The sequence below is a fragment of the Macrobrachium rosenbergii genome, chromosome 47, assembly GCF_040412425.1.
Source record: "Macrobrachium rosenbergii isolate ZJJX-2024 chromosome 47, ASM4041242v1, whole genome shotgun sequence".
Lineage (NCBI taxonomy): Eukaryota > Metazoa > Arthropoda > Malacostraca > Decapoda > Palaemonidae > Macrobrachium > Macrobrachium rosenbergii.
This window is the reverse complement of record NC_089787.1, coordinates 24,074,263-24,086,860: the sequence shown is the minus strand read 5'-3', so window position 1 is coordinate 24,086,860 and position 12,598 is coordinate 24,074,263. Positions and strand designations below refer to the sequence as shown.

The 12,598-nt window shown below is 36.8% G+C and overlaps 1 protein-coding gene across 1 annotated transcript in view; it reads left to right on the top strand.

Annotated features, from left to right (window-relative positions):
• The window catches only part of Ubr3 (Ubr3 ubiquitin ligase), a 183,316-nt gene extending 176,577 nt beyond the window's left edge, over positions 1–6,739 (top strand). Inside the window, 7 exon segments of the mRNA XM_067090268.1 lie at positions 280–508; positions 659–904; positions 1,465–1,703; positions 2,750–2,915; positions 3,279–3,490; positions 3,995–4,266; positions 5,381–6,739. Of these exon segments, the coding sequence (XP_066946369.1) occupies positions 280–508; positions 659–904; positions 1,465–1,703; positions 2,750–2,915; positions 3,279–3,490; positions 3,995–4,266; positions 5,381–5,498 (1,482 nt within the window). The 3' untranslated portion in view covers positions 5,499–6,739.
• Positions 6,740–12,598: the final 5,859 nt, after the last annotated feature.

Genomic DNA, 12,598 nt, shown 5'->3' with positions numbered 1-12,598 from the left:
TTATTATTCTGCCGTTTTGGAGGCATATTTCTTCCACCGGATTGGCGTACGACGCGTCGTAACCCCGGAACTTGTCGTAAACGGGGAAAGAATTTCTGATGAATATATTTGAAAAGCGTCATAACCTCGAAACGTCGTAAGCCGGACCCGTCGTAAACCGGGGACTGCCTGTACTAAAGTCAGGGTATGTTGAAAATTAAATTCCTGCTTTGTTAATAATCAGATTAGGATGTTCATGTTGAGATGTTTTACTGATGTGGAACTGTGTATTTATAACAGACTTTCAGTAGTTCCCTAACCAATGCCATGGCGCACATGATGGAAGACATGACAGTTGCAACGTATGCCAAGTACCGAAACGTTTCCACAAACCCTTCTACTCCGTCCTTGTTTATGTTTGTTTCTTCGATACTGAGGACTAACTTGGAGGTGGAGTTGGTGCAACGAGGTGGTTCTTTAGTGTATCAAGCTCAAGATGCCAAAATGGACGTCAAGAGATCTTGTCTTAGTAAGTGTCGCTCTACCACCTCTGTCAAAGTGGTATTCTTTGTTTAGTTGTATATTTTATTCTGATTATTTTACCATTAGTCTTTTCCCCAGTTACACATGCTTCTTTGTTTTCCTTAAACTTCACTGAAGACCATTGTGTCCCTTGCAGTGCCCCTACTGCACGTGCTTGGATTCCACTCCAAGATCTTGAATGGAGGAGGAGATTATAATGCTGGTGGAATTGGCGGAGGACTGCACTGGATTAGACAGACTTGGGCTTCCATTTCTCAGCGTCCCGTGACGGGAAGTGAAGGGGCAGTTACTCCAAGGGAAAGGGAGGTACCTCTTTTGCTGCGGGACCCTGTAACTTTGCTGTTGCAGTTAGTCCTGCTGCTGCCATCAAGAATTGATCAAGGTATGTGTGTTTTTTGAGAGGTTTTCTTTTTACGGAAGTAAATTTTTTGTTACTGCAAGGGAAACTTGATTGATTTTTTTATTGTGGACTTTTAATTTTTTAGTTATATGCAGAAATTGGAGGGTTGATGTTCAGACTGATAAAGGGTTTTGATGGTTCTTTAGAATTTCTGCAGTTGCCACCTTGATGGTTTTAGTGTTGTTGTTATTCAGGGGCCATTGACTTGAAATTCAAGCCTCCAAAGAACATGGGGTTCATAAGAAAGAAGTAACAGAAGGTAATAACAAATACAGAAAGAAGAGCTTAGTTATTAAAAAGAAAAAATAGGTTAACAAATTAATAAATAAATAGATCAAAATTTAAGTAAATTGTTAAAATACAAGAATTGCTTTAGGGAAGTAGGGCATCTTCGCTTGAACTTCGGAGATTCCATTTGCACATCCTCGGGGAGACTTCCACAGCAATACTCGTACTATGTACAGTATTCCAAAAACGTACCATTTTTTAGTTAATGTGTTTTGGTACTGGAAGAAAGAAATAAAATAACTACACCTCTCCAGGTTATCTGCGCTGTGTTGTTGCCAATGTTTATCGTGTGGCTGTGGTGGGTGCTGCTGTGTCTTCGCTTAGAGCGCTCAATGAGAGTCAGCGTGACCAAGCTACCAACACTGGCCCCTTGGCGCCTCTCCTAGCGCTAGCCCACAATACGTTACGTGATAGTCCATTTTTTTGTGATGATCAGGTAACCTTGCCAGACCAGCCTCAAGATTCCTGGACCGTTAATGATGTCACTTGTCAGGTAAGAATTGATTTTGGAGTACAGTCCTTACAAGCAGTACTATCTCCCCTGCCGTAGGGTGCTTGGTAAGCTCGTGTGAGTATCCTGTCGGGATATTACTGCATAAAAGACGCCTTGCCTTGGTATACTCATCATCATCACATTTCTTATGTAGATATTTTTCATCCTTTTTCATTCCAGTATGAAAGGCCTATATTGTATTCTGTATTGTAAGGGAACATGTTTCTTTACTTCTTATGTGGTATGCTTTGGTTGAAGATTGAAGCTTTCAATCTTATATTTATAACTTTTATTACTGTAGTTTGAATCTGGGTATTATATGAAGATTTATAAAGTATATATACAGCAGCAAGTTGCTGTAGTTTATTTCAGTGGACAAGTCAATATGCATTGCAAGTTGCATAGTTAATAAGGTGTTTTCCAGTCTTAAAATTTTACTTAAAGTGTTCCTGCGTGTTGTACAGTTGCCCACAAACTGTTAGTGATTATTGGATATTTAATACTGATTAAAGTATCTGGTAATTACAGAAAGAAGGTTGAGGTTGGAGAGGAGTTGATCATGGTTCGATCCTAAACAATTCCTAGTGACTCGACTTTATGCTTGTAACCATATTATAAACCATTGGTTTAAAATCTTGTCAAGATGACAATTTCTGCTTATCAACTCCTGCTTCAGCTAAATACTGTAATGATGAAATACATGTTTATTTATTTATTGAATATGATTTGGCTGCATGATATATGCTGCCTTTTGCATCGTTTAAAGGTTAAGTATACCTGAGTTTTACCAGACCACTGAGCATAGTTTCTTTATTCTTAACAGGGTTTGGAGCTTGAAGAAGAAAAATAGCAAGTGGCCAGTTAGTTTATTTATATCTGAAACTAATGACAGCCTGTTACTTCACTTGGAGTAACTGTACATAAAGTAACTGCGTCTAGAGAGAGTACAATTTATTGTATATTGCACAGGGTACTGCATAGTTTTGTACAGGAAAGAAATTTGTTGCGGTAACAGACGAATTCTCATTCCACATTTTCATCTTTAGGTCCGAGAAACTTGTCTCCAGTTTTTGCGGATAGCTGCGCTTCTAAAAGCTCATTTAGCAGAGGAGAATTCTCCTGTCATAGCTGATCCCATTGCCGAGTGTGGCGCTCTCGAGCAGTACCTTGGCGTGTGGGATACTTGTTCTGTAGTGAACTCCACAATTATGGGTGAGTATTAAAAGTGTACATAATATGTTTAGACTTAACAATTCCCCACACTTACCATGTAAACTAGGAACCACTTTTATTGGAAGACGTAAAAGTAGTAATAAACTTATTATTAAAAAAATAGTTAAAACAGTACATATAGAATTTTGATTTAATACATTGATAACAAAAGAAAATGGATGAAACCAACTGTTGGTATGTGATGTTTATTCCAAAAAGAATGCCACTTTGAAGCAATGTCCCATCTTCAGGTTGGTCAAACTCATCTGGAATATGATTGTAAAGTTTGTCTTTGGATTACAAGGAATGTTGGATATTACTGTACATATAGACAATTGGAATGGTTGTCTTAATCTTTTATAGGTAATATGTGTGGCACGTACCGGGCAAGTGAGGTGTCAAGCCCAGTGGAGACGAGATTGGGTGACTTAGCTGGAGGGACAAGAGTCTGGTGTAGTGAAGTGGCAGCTTTTGCTTCGCAAGCGCAGGTGGCTGCTTCAACGCTACTCACCTCAGTTCACTTCTCGCAGCCTCGCTTGTTGAAGCTGCCTCATTCGTATGATGCTATATTTCAGGTAATTCTCATTGATTAAAATTGTTCTAATCACCGGATTGGTTGTTCTAACCACTGGATTGTTTGCATTCCTTTGGATTTGTAGTCGAGCAGAATTAGGTAATCAGAATAAGTTGCTGTGTTAATTATGTTTTTGCTGATGATGGTAAACTTGATAGTAATTGGGCTGTTAATGTGACAATTGAGTGAAGCTGGGTATTTCAGTTTTAAAGCTGTCAGGATTGAACTAATTTAAATGTCCTGTGAAGGACTAAATCACAGTCGGCTCTAATTGACAGTCATTTAAATTTTTTCTTTTTTTTTTTTTTAGGTCACAAGTACAATTTTCATGAAATTTACTAGCAGAAAAAAATTTACAGACAAGAAAATGTCATTACATTGTAAAATCCTTTGGAGTATCTTAGCATAATATTCTTTTGGCAGCGATGATTATGAATGATGATAATTGTACCATTACTTGAATTTGGGGCGTTCATGATAATTTCTCGCTTTCTTCTTAACACAGTACTACCATAGGAGGCAATGTTCTCAGTGCAACAGTGTGCCCAAGGACCCTAGTGTTTGTCTGTTATGCGGCACCATAGTTTGTTTGCGAGAAACGTGCTGCAAGCAGCAGGAAATCTGTGAGTGCGTGCAACATGCCATTGACTGTGGAGCTGGTACAGCAATCTTCTTAGTCATTAACTCATCAACTGTGATAGTAATTAGAGGCCCAAGAGTGTGTCTTTGGGGTTGTGTTCATCTAGATTCCTTTGGAGAAGAAGACAGAGACCTCAAGTGAGTATTGTATAAGTACATTATTACAGTAGTTAGTAATAGAATTATTAGTGCGTTAATAAGCATAAAAAATCCCATTTCTGTGATTTATAAAACAAAAGTTTTTTCATGCAAACCCATCGATTGTGTATATGCCATACATGCATGCCCCCAATTGTTCTCCAGGCTTAACAGTCTGTCTGACAGGGTGAAGCTCTTAAGTCATTCATACAACACATGAGACACTTGAACCCTAAGGTGTGTGTCTATCATATCCTCACATTTCATGATAAGGTAGCATGGGGCTGGGATGAGAGACTCCCTGTATGTGATTGAGGATTTGTATGAAAACATGTTCTGGAAAACCTCAACCTCCAAGGCCTTACTGGATCATCTCCATGGGTTTACGAGGTACGAGGAAGATGATTTAGGCATACCGGAGGATCCAGATGGGGGTATTCATTGTGAGACTACCTTATTTCTTTTGTCTGAGGGACGGATTGTTGAACCTTGGGGCAAGCTCACAAATATAAGCCATATGTGTGGTTGATGTTGTGATAAAAGGTTTTTTTTTGTAGATGGCAGTCCTTTTACAAATTGATAAACGTAGCAGTCCGTTTGCACATTTTGGATGAGTAAACATTTTCTTGGGATGATCATACTCTTATGCCAGTGTAGTTAGGCAATTGCAAGACTGTATTATGAAAAAATGTTTTGGAAGGTTCATAATCTCAAGACAGGATATTTTATTGTATAAAGCTTTATGTATTATTAAGTAAGCATTAAATTGTTTCTGAACTATGGTAATTATATGAGCAACTGTGATGTGTATTATTTCAGAAAAATGCAGATGTAATTAATTAAATATTCCAAGAAACTTACAGATTAAAGAAAATTGCGTGCAGTTTCAGTTCTTGATTGTTATCCAGTTTAACCAGTGTGTCAGGTATTGTTGAAGTTTGATGACTCGATTTGATGACTGGAAAAAACTCCAATATACAATGGGGTCTTGTTCAAAAGAATCGTTAAGAACAGAGCGAAAGGCAGTGGACTGTATCAACTTTTTCTCCTCCTTAGAAGTAGGCTATTACAAGATCTAGTGCTCAAGATAACAGGTAATTTTACTTTTCCACAGAAGGGGGAAGCCTTTGTACCTGAGTGAAGACCGATACCACTTACTGGAACAGCAGTGGCTCTCTCATGGCTTTGACCATACCAACAAGAGGTGGATTTGGCACAGAGACATCCTTTGAGGCACATGATATATGCACGAGGCATCATTCCTTTGTTTGAGTTGGCATTAAACGTATTTATAACAGGTTTTTATGGTCAGTGGTAAGAGAACTTTTTTTTTTTTTTCATAAATTGTCTCCTGTCTGTTGATGAGTTGAAAATTCAATGCTGGTAATGAATAAGCACAACTCAGTAAGCATATAGCATATGCTTTAAGAATTGCATCAGCAGTACTGTACAGTACTTCGGTGAAAATATTTCAAATATTTCTTTTTCATTTTCACGAGAAGCAGCAGTGAATGGAAATTTTAGTGGTGCAATATTTGAGTTTTAATTGGTGTTCTTATCTCCTGGAGAGTTGTGCAGTACTGATAAAATGCCTAGGTTTCACAGTTAATGTGCTATGAAAGTGGTGATGTCACTCATTATATAGGTTCTGCTTTAAATGACTGCAGATTTATCTATTATTATCTAATTGCCAATACACACTGTAAGGGTATATATTTTTGGTTTAATGAAAGTGCATAATTCTATTTATTTATCCTTCATGTCAAATGTGATATTACATGTAGCTATTTTAAATGAAGTCTGTGAGCTGTCTACATATGAATGTAGAAGTGTTTCTTATTCTGTACTCCTTCTTTTCACTCCTGCTGATGACTTATGATTTTAGTTCGATAAAATTTTTTGTCAGCTTTTATGCCTCATGAGTCTGGTTTTTAAAAGTACATAGCATATTGTCAATTGACAGTCCTTTCGTGGTCAATATTTCTGTTTCCCTTTCAAATTCTAGTTCACTATCCCTTTAGTTTCTCAGCTTAAAAAAAAGGTATATTCGATTCAAGGCTTCGTCCTTTTCCCATCACAAATTTTCCTTTCTAGTGAACAGTGAATCCTTTGCTTTGATTACTGTCAGATAAATATGTTGATATTTTTGTCACTGTAGGTTGTAAGTTGTTGGGTATTAATTGCAAATGTATTGCAAATTGCAAATTAGCCAAATGTAGAGTCTAACGGTGTCTTGATTTTTTATGTTTTAAATCGAGGCTTGGTAAATTTTGGTTGTTTGGTTTCCACTTGGAGTTCTTGACGAAGGGACTTACACTTTTAATTTTCTTTTTTTTTTTATGTCCAGTTTACTAAGTGTGAAGTAAGAAGCGCTCAAGTAACGTTAAGTAATGTTATTGTTGTAAATTGTATATAATTTACTGTACACTTTGTATATTCTTGTATTTTACTGTAAATAAAAATCATATCTTAAGTATAGCAAGAATCCTATGGTTTAAAGTATGATTATGGTTCAGCAATACTGTATGCACAAACGCTTTAATTGATTGATGACATAGTTTATTTATGCCACTCCTGATATTTGTTTTGAAGAGAAACATCATACCCGGTACTGTATGTCAAATTTCATTTTTGGATTATGCCCTGCTTACCAGCATTACAATTCTCGAGCGTTTGAAACTTGGTTTATGTCTGAGCTTTAATGCTGAAGGATTGTTCCCCATTGGTTTTTTTTTTCCAAAACAAACCGTTTGAATGCCAAATTCATGTAGAGAGATTATCCTGAACTACCATAAAAACAAAACTAGATCCAACAGGGTTTAGAAAAAACAACGTGATTGTCTGTAACGCCACCTTCTGACTGGAGGCAGGCTATGTGCTTTAGAAAGTTGGAGAAAAGCGTAATGCCTTCACTATGTACTATTCCCAAATTGTTTTTTCTGCCAGGTGTGTGTGCGTGCATGTTTCCCTTCTTTTTTTACCATCCAGATGTTTTCTCTGCCAAGTCATTGGCATCTCTGGAATTATTTATTTTTAAAGAAATAAACCGGACTTTAAGAATACTCACAAGATGAAGGGATAAAATAGGGCTGTTCACTGTTTTCTTGTGCATGGATATTTTGAGATGTTTCAGGAAAGCTGAATAATAAAAACCAGGACATAATATAATATTGGCTGAACATTTTAGTTCATCACCTTTTTAAGGAGAAATTTAGTGCATGTTTGTTAAGCAGTCCTTGCTCAGTAGAAGTTAAATTTTATGAATATATACAGTTTATATACGTACACAATTTTCCTTAGTTCCGATGATGTTGCATTCCTGTTGAGCTTTGTGGTATAAGTAGTAGAACAGTAGAGATTTAAAGCTGGAAAATTTTAGTTGATTGACAAATTACTCCATATATTACTCAGTATCTGAGCACATTCTTACGTCAAACCAAAATTGAAGAATATGTTCGTACGTGGTAAATTTCTTTTTCGTATGAAGTGCAATAATGTAGACAGTAATACAGCATTAGTAAACCAATCATTTTTGTGGGAAGACTGCTTGTTTAAGCATTTGTAATTAGAGGCTTGATACTGACACATACTAAAGAGGAAAACCTGACATAATATGTTACCAGTTTTGTAGAGAGCAAACCCAGAAGACTAACAGAAATAAAGCATTCTTTGAAAAATGCTGTGACACAGGGACGTAAGGAGCAAAAGCCAAACTCGAGAGATAGCTCCTTGTATGAACTGTAAACTGTTCACGAGTGTGTTGCCCAAGAAAACTATTTTATAAGCAGCTTTTATTGAACTGAGGTGGTTCATAAGAAGGATCATCTACAGGATGATGTTTCAAGGTAATTTAACCAAACTACAGTTATACATTTCATGCTCAGAGGAGCTTGTTAACTAGCTAGGGGTGAGCATTTGAGTAAGGCAGAATTCAAGAAGTTGAAGAGTTAAGTGGACAGAGCAGTTAAAACAAGGGCTGAAACAGCTGTGTGTTTTTCTTGCGAAGCTAATTGAAATTATCCATGAACAAAGTCAGTACAGAGTTACTGTTGATGAAGTTCTTGTCAAGTGATGAATTAAAAGTAAGGAGTCGGTTGGTAGAGGGAAGTATGAGGTCACCTTGATTGTTCTGGCCTCCTCATGGATTTCAGTATGAAAAAAAATGGTAGAAATTTTGCACACTTAAATATGCAGATGATGATGTTGGTTATCGTCATGAATGTTTGTTTTTTTTTTTTTTTTTTTAGGGCAGCTCCATCAGTCCACTTTTCCATAATTTCCTGGGCTTCCTCATATGACGTTGTGCTACTTCCATATCCGCTAATTTTCTGACCAGGTCCACAACCTTTCTCGTCGCTGGGCCCAAACCATCTTGGTCTTGGAGATATCAGCTTTGGTGTCACAGTTCTTCACCAATTCTTCCTTCAGAATATGGACTTCCCACTGTAATTTTCAGCGTCTTTAGGAGTTCAGCAAAGCATTTCAGAATTATAATTAAATACCCTTGCACAACAAATAAAATTTTCACTTCACGAATGATATGAAGATGGAAATGTTGTAATGTGTTGATTTCCTGTCCTTGTAGGCATGAAAGCAATTGAAAAAGTCACAGATCTTACTACTGTCACAAGATCACATGTAGATATTCCTATTAGTGATTATGTGACGTCCCTAAAATAAATGGCAGAATATACAGAATATGTGATAATGAATTTGATAGTAACAAATTAAAATAGATGAAGCTCACTGCTGGAGAATGGAATTGACTGTGTCAAAAGGAATGATACACAAGTAATTCAGACTACACAATAACACTAGCAGATATGATTTGTTTTTGCGGGGGCAAATGTCCAAAACATATTCAACAACAAATGTCAAGTTTTGGAAGCACATAAGCGCAAGAAATATTTTCAGTCTCCATTCTCTTCTTTACACTGGATGACATGCAGGTGATGCTGCTGTAGTCGGCACAGCACAGAATTTACGAGGCTTACATAATGTTATGTATAGTATATTGAGAGAGGTGAGATGATATAAGATAATATAAAGCCAAGGGAAGTGTAACTAATGAGGACAGTATGGCCTGGAAATAACATTAGGGGGGGCAAAGAGTTAATGATGTTACATCTTTGAGGTATTTGGGGGGCAGTGATATCCATTGAAGGTTCTCTTGAGTTGGACTTAGTGAAAGGATAAAAAAAGTTCATTCAAACAATGGGCAGGCAGAAGATGATTGGACAATCAAAATGTTTGAAATTTTTATGAGAAAATAATAAGATTTTCACTTTAGTAAAATCTGTGTATACATATATGTAAATAATGACATAACAGAATATAAAAGTGTTTTATATGGATAGCAAACCTATAATAATATCATCAGTGATTCAGATGTCACAATTGAGTAAGAAATGATGCTGTAAGGAAATCACAGAAGTTCTGTGTGTTGTGACACCATGACCAACTTGCATGAAAAGGGATACTAGAGGCTGGAGATTTGCAGATGTTGAAGACATGCAGTATTTCACGGAGACCCTTTGCATCGCATAGTAATGGAGGCGATGATAGTGAGGTACTTTACCAACTAGAGTAGTTTTTTAACTATCATCCTGCAGTTGTTTCTATTTTAATATATTCAAGTCAATTTGTGATGTCTGTACCATGCTTAACAGTCAAATGCAAAGGAATTTCTCAAAGTTAAACAGGAGGACATCCTTCCTCAAATCTGTCGTCGATGATGGAAACCCAGTTTGCACCGCAGGTCATAGCAACGTGCCACCATCAGCTGTTCGTGAGGTTATGTTTCAACAGCCGACACCTCCGACTCACTTCTAAAGCAAGTTCATGTCGCCTTGCTTCCCCACAAAAAATATTATTGTATTTTTGCTTTCTTAGTGTAAGACTTCGAGGCACTAGAAGATTCCCAGTTTCAAATTGGGCTTTTACTGTAGCTTCTGTGAAAGTCCCAAACATTTTCATTCGCTACTAATGCAGTGATGGCTGTCTCTTGGATATGTAACTCTGTTATTAAAGTCCAAACTGTGGTACCAACGCAATCCAAGTTGAATATTTTGACTTGGTGGCCCTGTTAAATTGTTTAATAATATTGATTACCAGGGAGTACTGAATATTCTTTGGAAGCTTGAATTTCAAGACAGTGACCCCTGGGGGCTTGCTCCTTATGAATAGGTTTCTTCTGAATAATAATAATTCACTTGAAAGATTATAATGAAAATAAGTGTCCAGAGTATAAGGAATGAAAAATGGACTACCAACAAGTTGGAACACTAAACTACTTGACCCTAGGTTCAGTTAATAACACATTTAAACCCAGTTCAGTCAATTTGAAATTTCAAATGTATCTTGTCAGATGGTATATGGGAAGATTGGAACCACACTTGTGCATTCTCACCCATACCAGGGTTGTGATGTGAAAGACGAGACCACAGTGTCCTCAGTTAGCCTGGTAGAGCGGCGTATGCGCAACTGTTGACAGCAAGCCCGTGTCCAGTGTAAAAGTTGCATTAAAAACTGAACATCGGGAAGAATTGAACCCTAAACTGTTTGGGAAATGCTTACCTAGTTGTCGCTTTGGTATTACTAATAACAAAGTACTGTACATTACTAAGTTGTCAAACATAGATCTTGTACACTTATATTTATATAGAATAAAAATTTATATGCATCATTTACTGTTGGCAGAGTTGCAACTGATAAACAAGTTTATATGCGCATATTCAAACTGTAAGAGTATTAACTTACAAAAGCCTTAGTGACATAAAGCTTGTAAATTTAAGAAGGAAAAATGATCAGCCTTGATTGAGGTTGGGAATAGAGCCTTCACATCAAGTGCCTATGTCTGTGACCATTGTTGATTCCAGGGCCTTGAAGGAGATTTTGAAGGTGGATGTGTAGAAAGATGACTTGACTCAAGTAAAAAGTACAGTGATCAAATTATAAAAAAAATTTAATTCTATCCAGTTTTCAGATTGGTCACACCCATGGATATATAATAGGTAGCCCCCACGACTCAGTTCCTGTATGCAGAGAAAGCAGGTCAGCACTAACAGGTTGACAGTTTTAATGTGAATGATCAGATTTCAACCATTGAAGAATGTCAAGATTTCGAAAAAAATCAGTTGAGGGAATCTGGCCAGAAAAGGCATTTTTATATTTGCAAGTTATATAAGCTATCAAATACTGCAATTTATTATATAAAATTATACTGTCATTTTTTATTCAAGACAAATCCCTCAGGCCAGCCCTATGAGAGTCGAATGTCTTTACTGTAGTTTGGTTGAACTACTCAAAAATGATAATGTTAAGGTGTCCACGAAAGTAACTTTGACGACGACATTATCGAGACCACCTGGTCACATACTGAAGAGGCTCTCCTGGTGGATTCGCTCATCAATGAGAGGTGAAAACTGGAGAACGGAAAAGTTGAAGGGAATGATTGAATGAAAAACACAACTTGCTTTTTTTTCTCGCAGTGCTGCTTGATAAACATGAACAGTAGTGTCTAGGGATTTATGTTACATGTTTTTCTAATTTGTATTCCTCCTGCCCTGTTTGGCTTTGGTACATGTAATGCATTTGAAGTTATTTACTACAAGCTGTATTTCTGACATAAGTCACCTCAACTTAACAGATCTTTTGGGGGTCTGCCCTTTCTAATTAGTAACACAGTCCATTAACCAACAAAGACCATATGTTTATAGCCTGCACTTGAATAATTTCAAGGTATTTTACAGCTAACAGTAATTCCACATAGTTCCCAACTTCAACCAACCTATACTTTACGCTTAACATTCAATTTAAGAGAAATATCTAAGCATCCCAGCCTAACCAACCTGTACTATACACTTTACATTCAACTTGAGAGAAATATCTAAACATGTATCACATCTAAAATGGTAGCAAAAGAAAAAATCACCATACTGTGGTGGCCGATGAGTACAGAAGTCCGCTTAGTTCAGGTCTGTTGAGTTGAGGTGTTGCTTTAAATTGTATTGCCCTGGGTACATTGCAAATTCAAGAGCTGTGGAAATGAAACCACCTTAAGCTGCTGATTTTCCATGTAAGTGACAGTTAAAATAGTGAGCTGTCATGGGGCTGGCCTAATTGTTTATGGAAGTATGTATATAAAGCTGATTTTTTGAGATTTAAATTTGACAACATGCCAACCCAGTAGGTCGTAACTGATAGACAGTTTTGAAAATGTTTTCAAATTAGAATAACTTTAGAAATTTCATATGCTCCAAAACCATGCAGTAATATGAATTGTGGTAGTTTATTAGTGGTTTTTAGTTTATACCTTTTAAGAAATCCTGCT